Raw genomic sequence first — 18,021 nt, 5'->3', positions numbered from 1 at the left:
TTTTGTCGGCCACTAAATGATATTTTTCTAATTATATTTTTGTAAATTAAAAAGTAAAAATAGATGAAAATACGAAATAAAAGTATAAATAAACAGACCCTTAGAATAACCATATATGGATACTTGCATGATATGAACATTTTATTGATACCCTACTATCACACATTTTATACCACTTACTATGTATACACTATCACTCTAAATGTCTAGTAACACATTGATATTCATGCATTGTTTTAGACCACATATATCATTTATCTGAGACAATATGATGTTCGAGCAATGTTGAATTACTATATATAAACTATAAAGCTTTCTTTAAATATGCAATTGCATATTTACGATTTGAACCTGAAATCATAAATTAGAATAATTCATACCACTTAATTCACACACTTAATTCACACAGTGATTTTTTTTTTCCCAATAATTTATGCAAAGGGAAGTATTGATGATGAGGTGGGAAAGTATGGTCACGGGAGTGTCGTCACATATCTTCAAACTTGTTTGAAACAAATAGGTTGAGCTGGGGCCACACGCAACACCAGCATATGCTTCTCTCTGTGTATATCTCTATCTTTTCGTTGAAAATTCAGCTCAATGATAGATTATGTTTGGACCAACTATAACCATCATTTGTCTCTATACAACCCAAATCATGAAAGACACTCGAGACTAAGAAAGAAGGATCTGATCTATGAGGAATACAATGCCAAACTGAAGACCATTCAGAGCATACAATATTTTTCCAGAACAATCATTATTTCTTCTCATCTTCATGAGTTCCACCATAGCCACGGATTCCCATGTAAGTTTTTTTTTGGCCACCAAGTTTGGCCCATGTTTGAAATTGATTAGTATACTTTAGCTTAGCAATTATAATCGATCGCCTTTTATATATTTTAAATTGTCTAAGAAAATTACTTCAGAATAAATTAAATTAAAGTAGATAGCAAGCATGAATCTTATACTAGTATGTTTCAAGTTTCACTCATTATTTCATTGCTTGATAATAAGTCATGATTGATGAATGGATGAATATATATATATATATATATATATATATATATATATATATATATATATATATATATATATAATTAAATTTGAACAGGGTTTGTCAGATTCTTGGACAATAGGGGAGCGCGTGTGTGCGGCGTTGATGCCACTCATAGCGGTGGTTGAGGTTTTGATTTTGACTGTGACAGGTTGTTTCAGCTATTGCCCATGCATCAGCATTATTGATCAGAACCATAAATGTACCTATACTGCTAAGGACTTCGCAATCCTTGCTGATGAAACCAGATGTAAATTAATATTCCCTAAGTTTAACTTTCTGATTATTAATCAAAAGTGTATATATATATATATATATATATAATGATGGAAGAGAAGCTATATTAAGTTTGTTGATATTAAGCTCAACATTTTTTCATAAAATATTAGGAAATTTCTTGTTTATAATATGCTAGCCCGCCCCTAACACCCACTTTCTGTTAACTGTCTATTTTTATTTTTATTTTATGTGTGACTAAAGTTAAAATTGCATGCACGCTACATCCTTTCTAATATCTTACTGTGAGTTAGTTTGTCTTTTTCCTTTACAAAAGTTCAAGTTTATTTTGATTTCTTTTTGTGTGTACGTTCAAAAAAAATTTAATGATAAGAATTAAAAAATAAACTTCTCTTTATTTCGATAAATTATTTTAAGCAGCTTTGAAAAAACAACTTTTATTGTAACTAATTAAAATTTTAAAATATTTTTTTTTATATATATATTAATCAAATAAAAAATTACTTTTACTTTTCATGACATCATTATTTTATACATTCTTAAAATCAATTTTTTTAAAAGAAAGAAACCTATACTGTCATATATATATTATTATTATTATTATTATTGTTATTATATGAGTTGGTTATGTTCAAGTATTATAATGATTCTCTTCATATTTGTTATTGTTAAAACTTTCGGCAAGTAGGTTTCATGCCAGCTTTGATGGGGTCCAAAGGTCTATATATTAATTTTTTGTGACAGCTCTCAAATAACACAAATGTTATAGTACGAATGTATGAGGTTCAATGATTGGTTTTTCTGCTGTTAATAATGCAGTTACAGTTGAAGAAGTGGAGGCATTGCATGTGTTGTTTAAAAGGTTAAGTAGCTCCCTGATTGATGATGACTCGATTCACAAGGTACGTACTTGATCTGTCAAGTAGTTTGGCATACTTCGTTTCTAATTAGTACTTTCTATGATGATTTAGTGACTTACTAATTACTACTGCTGTATTTTACTGCTTTGCCCTGGCTTTCTATGATTCACATGTTTCTCCTTTTATGTGAGTGTCTCTCTCATAGGGAGATTAGCTGCATGGTTGTGTATTTTTGTTTATCTTATAGGATAAAACAGTTGTTTTTTTTTCGTATTTTGATGTTGTTTTCTAATTAGAATTAAAGTTTCACTTGTTAATAATCTATAATGACTTTTTTGTCAAAAAAAAAAATAGTCTGTAATGACTTTAATGCATATGTTTATTACATATATTACAGAAGTAAAACTCTAATTTTGATTGAAAAACAACATTAAAAAACTCAAAAAAAAATTATATCTAAGTTTTCTTCTTATTCTTACAATGTCAGAGTTTGTATGCAATTAATTAGTCGGATAATATGCGATTGCTCTCTAGGTATCTTGGATTTATCATACAAAATGATAAAAAAATAAATAGAGGGAGATGTAAATTAAAAAAATTCAAGAAAGGTGAACAAAATAGAAGGATTATTTGATATAGACGGATCTTAAGCTAAAAGGAAAAGTTTACAGTATAAACTGTAAGATCAATGATACTTTATGGTACTAGATGTTGGTTAATAAAGGACTGACAACATTTAAGGATTGCAAAGAAGAGAATATTGAGTTTGATGAGTAGTCATACAAGAAAAAGATAAGATGAAAATTGAAAGTGAGAGAGTTGGAGTGACTGACATTTTTAAGAAAAAAAGATGGTAGACTTGTGTCTAAGATGGTTTGAATGTGTGAGAAGAAGACCAATAGAATAGAAACCCTGCTTGGAAGACTTAAACAAATGGAGGATAGCTCAATAATTATGGATAGATCAAGAACGACTTTAAGATAGAGTTAGATCAAGAAATCATAAATGAAACACTTAAAAATGATCTAGAATTAAATTTGGTTGGGGACAAACCAGAATGGTGTTATTCAATTCATTCAGCACCTAATGAGAAAAATCTTTGGCGGTTTGTTGTAAAAAATCCCATTTCCTCCCCAAATGGTAGCCAAAATTATAATCATTTTCTTGTTGTACAAAATCAATAGGTCAGTGATGCGGTTATCATGATATTAGTATGTTTTTTCTATTGTAGGAGGAGCTTCAATTGGCACTGTTTCAGACCCCATATGGGAAAAATCTTTTCCTAGATCGAGTAAGCAATTCTTATATTTCTCGACCATAGCATTTTTCTTCATGTTGGTTACTATATTGGAAATCCAATTAAGTTTCTAGGAAGACTAAAACTGACTTGTATTATAGTAAAATGACTGCATGAAACAAAGCATAAATAGATATATATAGCAAAATATTGTTTAATTTTCTAAAATACTTAGGGAGAAAATGATTGCTGCCTTTTAGTTGTAATCTTGGCATTATAATTTTGTGTTTTTATCGGTTAGTTGTAATATGATTTTTGGCTAATAGGTGCATGTGAGGCTTAAAAAACAGTTACATGACTCACATAACATGCATATGGAGTTTTTATGTACTTTTTTCTTCCTTTCTTTCATGCATTCATTAAGTTAAGGTATTCATGATTCATGATTCATCCACAGAGCCTTGAACATACTAATGTGTGAAACTATTACACTTCTTCAGGTTTTTGATGTTTTCGACCAAAAAAGAAACGGTGTAATCGAGTTTGACGAATTTGTCCACGCCCTCAGTGTTTTCCATCCATATGCCCCCATGGATGAAAAAATTGATTGTATGTTAAAATTGAAGACAAACTCATGAAACTCAATTTTTATTCACATCTAATCTTTGTCCCTCAATGATATTTTGTAGTTGCATTTAAGCTCTATGACTTGAGGCAAACTGGGTTTATCGAGCCAGAGGAAGTAAGTGTAGAAATTCATTTAAGCCTCACCATAATTGGTGGTACAAGTTCATTTTTGCTGATATGGTTATATGGTTTCCTTGGTTTTAGGTCAAGCTAATGGTTGTAGCCATTTTGATAGAATTTGACATGAATCTTCCTGATGATCTTCTTGAAGCAATTGTTCACAAGGTTATTTTGTAATCAAATATGAAAATTTAGCTTCAATGGAGCATATAAATTAATAGGGATGGACAAAATAGATGAACTGAACTGCATAAGAGTTCAGGCAAACTGGACTGAACCGAACTACTTAAGAGTTTGGGCAAACTGAATTGAACTGAACTGCTTTGAACTGTTATAAACTACCCACAAACTATTCTCAATAAACATATTTTAAAGCATATTTTTCACATTTTTCAATCTCATAAGTTAGAGTTCAGTTTAGGAGCAGTTCAGTTTTTAAAAACTGAACTAAAAAACAATTCAGTTCAGTTTTTTATTCAAAAGCATTCAATTTTATTTTTTTTACCTCAGTTTAGTTCAATTCAGTTCAGTTTTTCAACAGCCCATTTTTCCCTTTTGCAGACAATTGCTGATGCGGATAAAGATAATGATGGTAAAATCAGTAGAGAAGATTGGAAAGCTTTTGTGAGCCGAAATCCATCCCTCTTGATAAACATGACACTTCCTTATTTGAAGTATGGATGATTATAAAAACTTCCCTTGTGTATGATCCTTCTTTTATGTGGTCACCCTTTTGAAACTACAACTAACTGTGTCATTTTTGTCATCTACCAGGGATATCACCAGTGTGCTTTCGAGTTTTGTTTTCAAAACGGAGGCAAAACCTTGAGATCAATTTGTTTTGTTATTTTGGCATCAAGATGCTTTTTGTTTGAGGTGAATAATTGTGATGCCCTATTGCAAAACAGAAATGTTTTGTGAACAAACAAGCAGGGCTTTTTTAGGGGAATTGAGATCCAAATTAGTTAGGAAAGGGTCCATTAATAGATTAGAAGTTGTAAATTATTAGGAATATATGCAATAAGAAATAACTTATTTCTATATTGGTAAATCTGTATTAGTAAATTTGTAAAAGAAAATAACTGATTTTGTATTAGTAAGTAGTTCTTTAGTAGAAACTGCATGATGCCAGTTATACATAGAACATAATGGCTAGCAGATATGTGTATCATGAGTATATATCTGAACAATCAATCAATGGTTAACATCCGATCATTTTGTATTTTCTTTTCTTATTTCCCTCTTTCTTATTTTCCTCAGATCAACTGCTCTTAAAATTTACTCTTTTTTCACTTATTTTCATTCATCTTATCTATTTATTTCTTTCATTTTTATTTCTCAAATAAACTCTATTTCATATTGATATATAAAAAAAGATCTTTCATATTTTGTTCATCTTATATTTTTTGGTTAATTAAATTTTTAGTACTTAAATTTTTTCAAAATTTATTTTTTAATCATTGAACAAAAGTATAAATGGTCAAGCTCACTCAACATTTTTCAGTTAAGTTTTGTAGTCATATAATAAAAGTACTTAAATTATTTTAAAATTTGTTTTTTAATCCATTAAATCTCATTAAATAAATAAATAAATAAAATAATGGAGTTCAAATTTTTTTTTAGAGATAAAACTAATTTTTTTAAAAAAAATTAAAAATCTTAACCAGTCAAAATTTTGTTAGGATTAAAAATCAATTTTTTTAAAATTCTAGCAACTAAAAACTTAGTTAAACTTTTTTTTGTCTTTTACCAAATAGATCCCTAACCAGTCATAAAAATATCCTTAGTGACTAAATATATATTTTGCTAACACATAATTTTAATAAAAAAAATTGAGATAACATAATAATAAAGAAAGAAGGCGAAGAAGATTTAATTATTATTTTGATTATCTAATTTACTTTTAATATTTAATTACCTCTCTTATTTTTTGAAATTTTAATTAGATTTAATAATTCAATTAAGTTTATTTTCTAAAGGTTCAATTAATTTTTTTATTTTTTTAAAATAAGTTCAATTAGATTTTTTATTTAAAAAATTTGACAGGTTTAAATAAGATTAAGTTAAACACATTTTAAACAATAAGAGATCTAATTAAAACTTTTAAATCTAATTGAACCATTTTTAAAAATGATAAACATTATTAAATTATTTTTTTTGTTAAGTTTAAAGTATATACTGACTTTGTCAATTAATAATCTTTGCTGAAAAAATTTGACTGATGATCTAGAATAGAATTTTCATTTTTAATTATTATAAAGCTTGAATTCAAGATTTTGTTTCAAGAAATTAAATTTGAGTCTTATTTTAATTGAATCAATAGTTTATATTAAATCATATTTTTTATCAAGTAAGAGAATATGAATATTTTCTAACCACTCAGTGAATGACTAATTCCGTTTATAATAAGAGACTTTTGTTAGCCCAAAAAATTATATAGTATAGAAATCGAATGAATATAGATTGTTCCATTAAATACATCTTTCTCAACGCAACCTTACATCATATATTTAATCCTTTGTATTAGATTGAACAATAATGAGAAAACTAAGCTGAACCTTAGAAAAATAAATAATTAAACCGCAAAAGAACGTGTCAGAGAATTCCTATTTATAAACAAAGGTCTTCGTTACAACGTAGCATCATATTCGCCAAACAATCTCTACACTCTCTGCATCTGATTCCAAAATTGTGAAAAACCCAAAAGCTGAATAAGCAATGGCCGATAAGCCAAGCCGATCCCTGGTCTTATTCGGTGATGGGTTAGCTCGTTCCATCGATTCATCGCACTCCCACTTTCACTCTCTCGCTTCTCTATCTTCCTGCGGTTTTTTGAGTCTCCCAAATTCTCCCCCATCAGGTTCCCTTCTTCTCAATCCATGACCCCTTTGTGTTTGTAATAATGTCTAACACACGCTTCTCAATTATTATTTTTTCCCATTTGTGCCCCTGCCGGATTCAAATTCACTTGAATATGTAGTTTTCAGAAAGCGAGGATGAGAGGACAGTTAGAGAATTTGCAGTGCTGCTGGATGCATGCCACACTTATTCAAATATGGTGAGAGTGAAACCCATATGCTCAAGTTTTTTATTTTATTTTTTTCTATCTTATCATTGGTGATTTTTTGTTATTTCTTGTTAGAAGGGGCAAATCAGTGATCGTGACAACCAAGAGGATCCACCAAAACAAACCTTGCCTGATAGGTATTCTCTTTTATTTGTTTGTTTTCCATTTTCCATTTTGTTGTTTGTAGAGATTAAATTAATCATTTGATATGTTTAGATAAACTTCTCTATAGCATTTATAATCATTTGGGCCATGTATGGATAAACATCTCTATAGCATTTATAGGAGAAGAAAATAAGTAAAATGAATTAAATTTTTCCTGTAAGTTAAAATTAGCTTATGAATAAGTTACAATGAGCTTGTGGAAAAGTTAAGTGAGAGAGTTTCTATAAAAGTTGAAGTGAATAAGTTGAATTTAGCTTAACTTATAAAAGAAACTTAACTTATTTTATCTTTTTGTTTTCTTCTTTTATAAGTGCTTATTGAGAAAGTTATCCAAACAGGGTCTTGATCTTTATAGGTGACACTCATTCAAGTATAGGAAAAAAAGAGTAAGTTTTAGTCCTTATACTTATAAGGACTAAAAGTTAAGTTTTTAAGGGACTAATAATACTTAAGAAACATAGGAACAACAAGGACCAATTTGTACTAATTAAGGACTTACAGGTACTAAAGTTTTTTCACTAGGGACTGATTCTTAAATGAGTGTCACCTGTAAGGACCAAATTATTGATTTAAATAAAGGATTTCATTTTCAATACAGGTTTATCGGAATGAAAGCTGCTATTTTGACCAACAATTCAAGCTTGAAGTCTTTTAGTGCCAAACTTGGATTTAGTGTTCTTAAATTGGATGAGTTAGTGGGAGGAGGTTCTGCTGAGGTTGTGGCCCTTGAGCTGCTCAAGTTTCTTGGCTTTAAAGAAGGGAAGGTGCTGGACAGTGACCACTTTGATCTTGTTTTCTTTCACATTGGAGCTGGTGAACAAAAAGTGGTTGCTGCTGATGTGGGGTATATGGATGCCTTGGTTGGAGGGGTAATGAGTCAAGCACAACCTGGATCTGACATCAGTTCACGTCTGCACTTATCCGTTGTCATGAGCTATGGCAATGTCTTAGAGGCTGATGATTCTAAGTTTTCTGTGTTAAAGAGGGTAGATGAGAAGAACTCTCATCTTTCAATGCTTTATCCTCTCCAAAGTTACACTATGAAGGGAGGAATTCCTCGAAAGGATGTAAGGTAATTAAAGTAGCTTTAGCGCATAGATAGAATAAAATAGAAAATTCATTTTTTGTTTGTTATCCTTGGTTCTATCCTTTAAAGAATGGAGAAATCTTTTACCCCCTTGTCATGTTCTTTTATATAGAGCTCATGTTATGATACGCACACGTCCACCAAACACTTCCTAAGTTATAGTATTTGAAGATTAGTAATCTTTGCTTTCTCTTTGGATTGTCTTGAATATTTATCTCCATATCAAATGATACAGACATTATTCTCCCATGTTAATTGCTCAATGGCAATCTGCGGTGACTCGCAAGGATAATGCAGAGAGATTTTCTTTTGAAGATTTTATGGAGGTTTGTTTCAAGATTTTACTTTAGGTTTTATTAACAATTTAGTAATGATTTATTCCAATTAGTGTTTCTATGTGTGGTTCTGAATGATGTTCAGTGTACACAACTTTCCATACTTCAATATTTAAAACCTTCATGTTATTCATCAACATATTTGATTCTGTGATTGTAAGTGTTTGCAGTTTTTGTAAAATCATGGTTTGAGTGCTAGCTGTTATGGAATTTTCCTTGGCTTGTTATCCATTTAAGTTATACTGTAATTCTTGGTTACTGTATAATCTTTGCTTCTTTTTTGTTTTCTTGTAATGCAGCATGGTGGAAATCTTACAATACCAGCAGATAGGTTCTTGCATGAGATAGCCTTTAAGCTTTGGAAAGCTCCCAAGTATGGAGCCTGATTTTTTTTTTTCCTTTTTCTTTTCAACTTTTTGTTGGCCTCTTGCCATGGCAGCAGAGCTATTTAAAATTTCTGATTAACATGTTTTCTTCGGACTCTAAACTAAAGTATATACTCTGTTCCATCATGTAATAAATAAGATTTTGATGATTGAAGGGTACACCTATCTACTTAAACTCTTTTCTTGGTAATGTTTCTCGTAAGCAAAGATCAGAAATTTATATTTGGTAGTCCTTTCTTGTATAGTAAAACATCTCTTGAATTTTTTACCATATCGTTTCAATATCAAGACATGCCACGGATATAAGTACTCCTCAGTAGCTATTTTTCTATGTACATTGTCTTCCACACAACACAAGCCCAATTTCTTTTATGGTTCAATAGGTTTTTAGTGCACAATTTAAAAAGAATGTATGATTAAGACTTAAGAAGAACTAGTTTTTATTATACAATCGTAATGCATGGTTGAAATTAAAATAAAACTAATATCGAACATCGGTTTATGTTAATGAAAATTATGAAAATCATATTCATTTTTATATCATTAATAATTTATGAAATGTGATTTTTATTAATTCAATTATAGTTATAAATTACTTTAAATGTGTGTTAAATTAATTTTTTTTATCAAAATTAGACTCTAGTGAAAATATAATAATTTTTATTTTTATGTTACAGTATGTTATTGAAATATTAAATAATTTTAAATTTCATAAATATAATATATATAAAATGTGAACTTCTAAAGTTCTAGGATAAAATTACTTAATAAAATATTAAGTTATATTATAAGTATAACTTGAATTTAATTAAAAATATACTGACAATATAAAATTTTACATTGTTATTATATTTTGAACTTTTTTTAGTTACATGTCGCTATATTTTAACTTTATTAAATTTTGTAATAATTATTTTAAAATTAATCCCTCTAATAATATTTTATTGATTATTGATTAACATTGCAAAAATATCTAACCAAAAATATATAAAAATTGAACTCTTAAATAGTCAAAATTAGCTAATCATGTGTCAAGTTTTCACCATTTACGTTATGGGCATAATTTTTTTTCCATTTACTGGTATGTTATGGGCATAATTTTTAAGCGGATCAATTTTTCGTTTTTGTACCATCCATCATTTTCTGAATTAGAATATGATCATTTTAAACAACAAAGGAAGGTACTAAGTTTTTATATTTTAACATTACACTGTTGTAGCCATTTATTATTGAACAAGCATAAAATAGGGTTCGATATTAGCTGGTTGTCTAGAAATAATAAAATAAAAACAATGTGTACCGTTCAATCTTGAATGAGTTCTCATTGCTTTCAAATTCTTAATTGGAGTACATTCTTCACATTATTTCCCAAAACAATACTATTTGATAAACGTCTTCCCATCTTTTCATCTCAATGCTTGAAAGAAACATGAGAGAATCTGCAACTAGAACAGTTTCACCAACAAGGCAATGCAATTGCATAATGCACGGTCTAATGAGGCCTCAAAGTACACTTTTAAAAGTTATTTCATTAACTTTCCATAAGAGATAACTATTTCTTGTTCAAATAACAACATTTAAACTTGTTATTTGGTGAAGAGGGAACACAAATCATGACCATCTTTCAACTCAACAGACCATTTTAGCACTCTAATAAGTTTCTAAATAGGTAAGTACCCAATATAAACCACCCTATTAAGAGTAAAGAGAAGGATAGTAGCCCAAGTAAGAAGGGCCATCCAACCATAAAAACACCTAAGCAAACAACCACAATAAAAGGCAAGAAAGACCTTACAATTGACCTGAAATCAACCCAGTGCCCCTTGAATAGTACCAAAGCTCCTACATTCACCATATTCCAACTCATTGATCCACCATAACACAGTCGATTCAGACAGTTCGCGACAAACGAGTGGCAGTTGCAAGTGAAAAGGTTGTGAGTTTTGTTCTCAAAATACAGCAAACTTGTCTGTAATGCATGGTCCCATGTGATTGCAGTACCATACTCAGCATGCAGGTAACCATGCTTGCATGTATGCGCAGATAGGTTAGGAGGGAAGCAACACTGCAACATCTCAGGTTACACAGCATGTCAAATAAGAGTTTATACTTTTAAAGAATTAAAATTGACACCAAACAAAATTTTAAGGGGTGGAGAGAAAGGGAGAGCTTGGCAAATGGATTATTCTATGGATAAAAATGTCAACACATCTATAACTGAATTACTTTTCCAAAATCAAGGTCATATCACCGTATTAAATTAGGGCCCAAATGGGGTGTCAATAATCTGAAATTGTTGGGTGGTAACAAACACAACTGTTCGAATTTAGCAGACTTAGTGTGCTGATTTGAATTAGCATCTTAAGAGATCTATCTATTAAGAAAAGGCAATTTCAAATATAAGTGAGTCCCTATGAGGGGAAAAAGGGTAAAATAAAAAACAGATTCAATTTGATATATGGAAAAGTAAAAGGTAAGGAATTTCTTATTTAAACTAAAAGATTTATATATCTCAAGGTGAAACCTCTAAGATACAAATGGGGGACATGACTTGTAGGTTTTGACTTGAGAGCCCTGTAGGTGCAAATGCAACCTATTTCCAACAAGGACATAATCGTCAACATCACAGTTAGTTATGGTGTTTTCCCAATACATCAATGTTTCACCTTATAGTTTCACACTTGACTACATTTTGGCCATAAAAGTTCTGTAGTCCCTTGAAATCCCGTCACCAACCAAAAACTAAAGTTAGTTGAATTTGGTATAAAACTGTTTTGCAAATTGCAAAGCATGCATGCATTTGTGAATGGTATGCTAGCATGAATGAGAACAATCTGTAAGAAAGAAGGCAACAAGAGATTTAGATAGTGAATCTGAGAAACAGTACCTGTCTATGATCGAGTTGCAAGTATCTTGCCACTGGACCAAATGCAAAATCATCAACATTCACAAGATATGATCCTGAAAAATCTAAAACAACTCCATCCTCCCTGCAAATGCCAACATGACCAATGAAGGGAGCCAACCATGACACCACAGGAAGTGGATTCCAAACCAAACAACATGGAAACTTTGCCTTCTTTGGATCAATTGGATCTAGAGGCCACAGCTCATGCTGTATTCTTTGTGTAGAATGTGAATGCTCAACGTCATAACTTGCATTTAAGTACATAGTAAAAATCTAGGGCACGGCATATAGCTTTACTCAAATATCTGTGGAGATGCATCACTGTATCAAACTACTACTCCAGACATCCCAACTCTGTACAATGAAAAGATCAAGTGAGAAAGTTAATCCTTCACCAATTTGATAAAAATTTATTCAGCAATGACAGACTTTATGGCACAAATACCTAATTTAGAATTGGGTGTATGACTAACTACTTTCTAAATCTCAAAGGTAAATAATGGAGGGAATCACAAGTATGCTTTAGGACCTGTAGCACATAAAATAAGGCAACATCAGATATAATATAAAGCTCAGAGCATAAACACCAACCAAATCTATGCTTGCACAGTATAAATGTTTCCTCAGGAGAATTCACAAGGACAAAGATAAAGAAATTTTGGCCACTGATTCTTCCTAAGTGTGCCACATTAATTCTTCCTTACCTGACTCTTCATGCCATCTCATCGTACAACTCACAGTGGTAGATTTAGTTTCAATCACTTCAACTACCTACCTCCATCCGTGCCACCAACCTATTTATCTACTTATTTGTCTATTTGCTGTCTTCAATGATATATAATTGCAACGTATTAAGATACCACAACATTGTCAATTGCTTTATGAATCAAATCTGTAAGAATCAAGGTTGGGGATAAAAAACATTCTTACAAAACAGCTCACATGGAGCAACCTTCTTTTGATGGACCAACAATCAAGTGAAAAGACAAAAACTAAGATCTTTTGAAAATACAAATCTACTTTTCCATATTATCAATTCTGTAATTATTTTTCATTAATAAGCTAAATAACTCTCCTGCTTCATATATTTTGAGCTTATTTGCATATATTGCTACAACAAATTTATATCTAAGATGCTGTAAAAAAATAACTAATTTGGTTTTTTCATAAAATTTAATATTACAATCTTAAAAATAAAAGTTCCCATTCCTGTTCAATGAATAGGTGCATCTAGTTAGTTTAAACTTGTTCCTTTAATATTAAAAGTCGCCATCATTTTTGGTCCAATTACATAAACAATATTTACTTTAATAGGTTATTGTTTCCCTTCCCACATTTGATCTAGCAACTTAGGAAAGGACACAATTATAAAAATAACCTAAGCAGACAATGAGTATTCATAGTACAAAAAAGTACCCCAAAATATTTCAAAATATCATTCTCCTAAATAGCACAAATGAAATTATTAGCAATAAAAAAAAATGTGCTTATTCTACTCAATGCTGGAAATTAATTAGCCCCTTAAGAGCATTCTTGCACTGACACCACAAGAGGTTTACATTGAACAGTCCAGTTCACAGATAAATTTTGATAGAATGGATGCCCATGCCCCCTTCCCACCATACAAGAAAATGTAAAACATAAAACAACAGTGTCAAACCATAGATTCAAGCAGAAAGCCAATTACAACACCAACAGAGAAGACCATAGAGATGAGAGAGAGAGAGATGCACTCAATTACACACTAATTGGTCACAGAATCCTTTATTCATGCAAGCAATTAACTTTAGCCCCCAAAAATATAAAAAGAGGAAACAGAAAAAGAAAAAAAAAAGTTCTTTCAGCTAAAGGGGGTAGCATTTTAATGCCCCATTTTATTTGTATGAATACTCACATTGGAGATATATATATATATATATATATATATATATATATATAACAGTTCATCATTTGCATAACATGTCAGAAAAACAAAAAGACACATCACTGTCTGAACAGAACTGAGGTGCCCCCAATCCTTACCTGAAGAAAAAGGTGAAACAAAGAATCACAACACTTAGAAAAGCCACAAGGGTGTTTGAAGATGCAGAAGAGAAGTTGAAGTTGTCGTTGGGGGTCATTGCAATGGCGTGTGATTTATTCAGGGGGTGAAGCCACTTAGGAAAAATAAAAATCATAATTAATATTGCTTCACAAAGTCCACAAGCTATTCTCTTTTTGGAAATATAATAATTAGATGCAATGGATTTTTTTTATTATGTTGCTTTTAATTATTGTTTGTTTCATTTGGGAAAATCTGAGTCTCTGGTTGTTTTGGAACAGAAGCAAGAGACTGGAAATGGGAAAGGTGCATGAACCCTTCCCTGATTTTTCATTTTTATCTTTCATGGTGGGCCCCTACCATGTCTCTGGAGTTGTTGCATTTCTTTTTTCAAAGGAAAGATGCAATAAATACTAAATAGGACTCTTAATAGATTATTTGATTTAAAGATATTTTGTTTTAGAATTTTGTGTTTATTTTATTTTTGTTCTTATAAAATACTTTTTTAGTACATGTTTGTTTTATATTTAATTTTCAAACTACTTTAAATAATATTTTTAACAAAATTATATAAGAAATAAAATAAAAAAATTATAAGAACTAAAAAAATATTAAATTATAAAAATTAAAAAGATATTTAAGTCTTATTATTATTTTTTAAAAATTATTATTATTATTAGTATATGAAAGTATGGTTTATTTTATTTTATTTTTTATATAATTTAAATTTTGATGTTTACAATTTTTTTAACTTTATAGAAGATTAATTCTTCTACACTAACTTGATATTGTAGTTTTTATATAGGTTATTCAAAATGTCTTGCACTATAAATTAATAAAAAAATATTATTGTATGATTTATAAGATAATTATAGTAAAAAGCATCAAATTTATCATAACGTTTTTGTGATTAAAAAATATATTGTGGTTACATATATTATTTACTTTTTACGTTGTATTCACTCAATTATTATTGATTTGATAACCTAAATACGTGCCTTTCTTTAATATTTACGCAAAAGAAAAAAAAAACATTATGATTCTTAATATTATTAATGAAGTATAATTAAATATGTGTCGTGTATGAAATATTTAAAAAAAAAGTGAAATTATGTTTATCAAAATAAAAAAATATATATATTTATTTTTTACAAAATTTATATATATAATATTATATATTATGCATGTTATTATAATTAATGTTAATATTCTATCTCAATTTTAATGATTTAAATTGATAGTAATTATTGAAATAAAATATTAACTTTAACTGAAAATAATACCTACAATATTGTCTTTTTGTTTTGTTTTAACATGTTTAATTATTTTACTAACAACAATGGACATAATTAATATCGATTTATATTCCTTAACCTAGTTATTAATTATATATAAAATAAATTGGGTTAGAATGATAAAAAAAAACCTGTTTAATTATCGTTTGTTTTCCTTAAAAAAAAAAAACTGTTAATTTGCATAATGTGTGAGCTTGACACGTCACCCAAAATGGTCACCGCCGGTTATCTCTCAGTACGGGTGGAACTGTGGTAGGAGTGCATATAGGCAATCACTTTTTTTTTCCTTCTCCCAATCTAATGTTATTAAAAAATGTTTTAATTACTTGTTTGATTTGTTTTATGAATTAGTTATTTTAGTTTTTATGATTTATATTTTAATTTTTTTTTCTTATGATTTGAAAGTGATTTTTTTAGTTATTATTATTTGTATTTTAATTTTTTTTTAGTTCTTATAATTTGAAACTAATTTTTTTAGTCTTATATTTTATATTTTAATTTTAATTTTATTTTAATCATTATCATTAAAATATAAATAATATTATCAATTATAATTAATTATAAAAATATTAATAAATAATCTGTAACTAACTTATCGTAATATAATTTATAAAAAAATACAAAAAAAAAGGAAAAAATATTGTTTAATATCGTTTGAGATGTATGCACTCCGTTTTAAAAAAAAACAAAGAAAAGGAAAAAAATGAAAATATAATGAGAATTAAGAGATGCAAAGAAAAAGAGAAAAATCAATAAAGCGATGATGTAAAAGAAAATATAAAATAAGTATGAAAATATAGTTATCTTAAAAAAACATATCAAAGGTATAGGATTTATACCTAAATGTGTAAATCAATTGACACAAGATATTATATCCTAACTAATGGTCTTAAATTAATGTTAATTATGTAATCGCGTTAAATTTTTGAAAAAAAACTTTGTTGCTCATAACCATCCTATACTACTCGAATAATATTATCTCTAAGCAAATAATATTATCTCTGCTTAGAGATGTTTATGGTCTCTAAAAAAAAGCAAGGAGGTTTCAATATTTTTTCCCTTTTATTGTTAGTTTATTATACATGGGGCACACTGCTATTTGCTCATGTTCTAAGTTTCTTGGGCAGCCTTGGAGAGGCTGAATGGCCACCAATACCTACAAGAGTGAAATGCTGGGGGAATCTTGACTTTCTCATGCTACCCTTTTCTTTCTTACCCTAAAGTATTTTTCAAATTTCAATTAAAATTTTTTTTTATCTTTCTTTGGTGCATGTACTAATTTGAAGGAAGATGAAACGTGTGGTTAGGAGTCAGGACTTTATTGAGAATTTCTTTCTCTCAAATATTTGGTATTTGTTACAAGTACGTTCAACTTACCAATCCCATTAATTGATTAAAGTGATACATGTCAAGTTCCCCTTAAACAAACTTTCAAGAAATTAGCATATACGTACATAAGTTAACGCAAAAACTAATTTCAATTTCCCTTCTTTTCTTTTTTCTAGAAGTGTTTATAAGAAAAAATTATCCAAAGAGACCCTAATTCTTCTATGTTAAGTAGCTAGTCCCATTGACCAAAAGGAAAAAAAAAAAGGGATTACACAAGAAACTGAAACTGTACATATGCTCATTTTGTTTTCAACTTTACAGTAAACATATGATGTGTAAAATGCAAATATAAGATATGTACACTATAGAATTTGATACTGAACTTATGGAGCACCCGTTCCCCCCAAATAACTACAATGTTGTCAATGCATGAAGGGTCCAGCGTTGATAATGCTTTAATATAAGTGGTCATGTATTATTGAAGATCAAGTTCATCACGAAAGGCATGTGGTTCAAATAATCTTGCAGAATCATCATTGTAAACTCCAGGTACAACTCGAACTCTGGTTCTTTTGATGTCAGGTTTTAGTCCCCATCAATGTTAATGAGGATAAGTGCACATACAAGTAATGAAGCTAGACTCACTAGAGTAATTTTCAATCTGCTTCATTATGCAGATTACTCGACTTCAACGAAAGTTTAAGTTGTCTATTTGCAAAAGGCACAAAATTGAAGATAATTGTGTCTTGTCTTCCCATTTTCTAAAAGCATGTCTATCTGCAGTTTTAAATAATTCCTGAAACTTGATGACACAATATCCCTATTTGATATGCGTATCTGTTTCAGTTACAATAGTGATCCTAGCTAGCTCACAAGTCACAACCCACATAATCTTAAATCTTCACAAACAATTATATATATATAGGTCCAAAAGAAAGTAAGAATATAAAATAATGCCTATGGCTTGGTTCACAGGAATCTCAGGCAGCAACAGTTAAGTTACGTGTAAAAGTGGCAATGTTTAATAGAATATATACTCACAGAAAATGATCCAAGGAGTCTATCACGGGCCAAAACTTCAGCAGTCTTCACCCATATCTGTTGAGAAATATTTAGGCTTAAGTAGTAGAATACAATATTTGTTCATACCATCCAAAAACAAAAACAAATGCAGAGGCATTTTTTTTAAGGTATACAAAAAGGAGCACAACAATGAACACCACAAAAGATCTTATTGACCATACTATTTAGCATGCGTAATTTTACTGGT

At 29.5% G+C, this 18,021-nt stretch overlaps 3 protein-coding genes across 13 annotated transcripts; 2 read left to right on the top strand and 1 right to left on the bottom strand.

The window, feature by feature from the left end:
- The first annotated feature begins 588 nt into the window (after nt 1-588).
- Nucleotides 589-5,371, top strand: LOC114392972 (calcineurin B-like protein 10). 2 transcript variants are annotated; one of them, XM_028354232.1, is made up of 9 exons: nt 592-808; nt 1,115-1,307; nt 2,114-2,196; nt 3,386-3,445; nt 3,892-4,000; nt 4,081-4,133; nt 4,223-4,303; nt 4,700-4,812; nt 4,913-5,371. In XM_028354232.1, exons 1-9 carry the CDS (start codon nt 779-781, stop codon nt 4,965-4,967), a joined length of 777 nt encoding a protein of 258 aa, XP_028210033.1. In that variant the 5' UTR covers nt 592-778; the 3' UTR covers nt 4,968-5,371. The 2 variants fall into 2 exon arrangements, with proteins under 2 accessions (XP_028210034.1, XP_028210033.1); XM_028354233.1 differs by lacking the exon at nt 4,223-4,303 and having other exon boundaries at nt 589-808.
- A 1,276-nt stretch (nt 5,372-6,647) lies between these two features.
- LOC114391878 lies at nt 6,648-9,353 on the top strand. 3 transcript variants are annotated; one of them, XM_028352872.1, is made up of 6 exons: nt 6,648-6,998; nt 7,126-7,196; nt 7,281-7,342; nt 7,969-8,442; nt 8,693-8,783; nt 9,092-9,353. In XM_028352872.1, exons 1-6 carry the CDS (start codon nt 6,857-6,859, stop codon nt 9,176-9,178), a joined length of 927 nt encoding a protein of 308 aa, XP_028208673.1. In that variant the 5' UTR covers nt 6,648-6,856; the 3' UTR covers nt 9,179-9,353. The 3 variants fall into 3 exon arrangements, with proteins under 3 accessions (XP_028208673.1, XP_028208675.1, XP_028208674.1); XM_028352873.1 differs by having other exon boundaries at nt 6,705-6,998; nt 7,284-7,342; XM_028352874.1 differs by lacking the exon at nt 8,693-8,783.
- Nucleotides 9,354-10,475: 1,122 nt separating this feature from the next.
- On the bottom strand, nt 10,476-14,411 carry LOC114394126 (protein REVERSION-TO-ETHYLENE SENSITIVITY1-like). 8 transcript variants are annotated; one of them, XM_028355712.1, is made up of 4 exons: nt 14,109-14,411; nt 12,532-12,615; nt 12,066-12,391; nt 10,476-11,243 (listed from the first exon to the last, which is right to left on the bottom strand). In XM_028355712.1, the coding sequence occupies exons 3-4, from the start codon at nt 12,348-12,350 to the stop codon at nt 10,821-10,823; spliced, it is 708 nt and encodes a 235-aa protein (XP_028211513.1). In that variant the 5' UTR covers nt 12,351-12,391; nt 12,532-12,615; nt 14,109-14,411; the 3' UTR covers nt 10,476-10,820. The 8 variants fall into 8 exon arrangements, with proteins under 8 accessions (XP_028211513.1, XP_028211508.1, XP_028211510.1 ...); XM_028355707.1 differs by having other exon boundaries at nt 12,066-12,440; nt 14,109-14,409; XM_028355709.1 differs by lacking the exon at nt 14,109-14,411 and adding an exon at nt 12,791-13,924 and having other exon boundaries at nt 12,066-12,440.
- Between the last annotated feature and the right edge of the window lie 3,610 nt (nt 14,412-18,021).

Source organism: Glycine soja, chromosome 17, assembly GCF_004193775.1.
Source record: "Glycine soja cultivar W05 chromosome 17, ASM419377v2, whole genome shotgun sequence".
Lineage (NCBI taxonomy): Eukaryota > Viridiplantae > Streptophyta > Magnoliopsida > Fabales > Fabaceae > Glycine > Glycine soja.
Note: the sequence above shows the minus strand (reverse complement) of the source record. Positions and strands in the feature narration are given on the sequence as shown.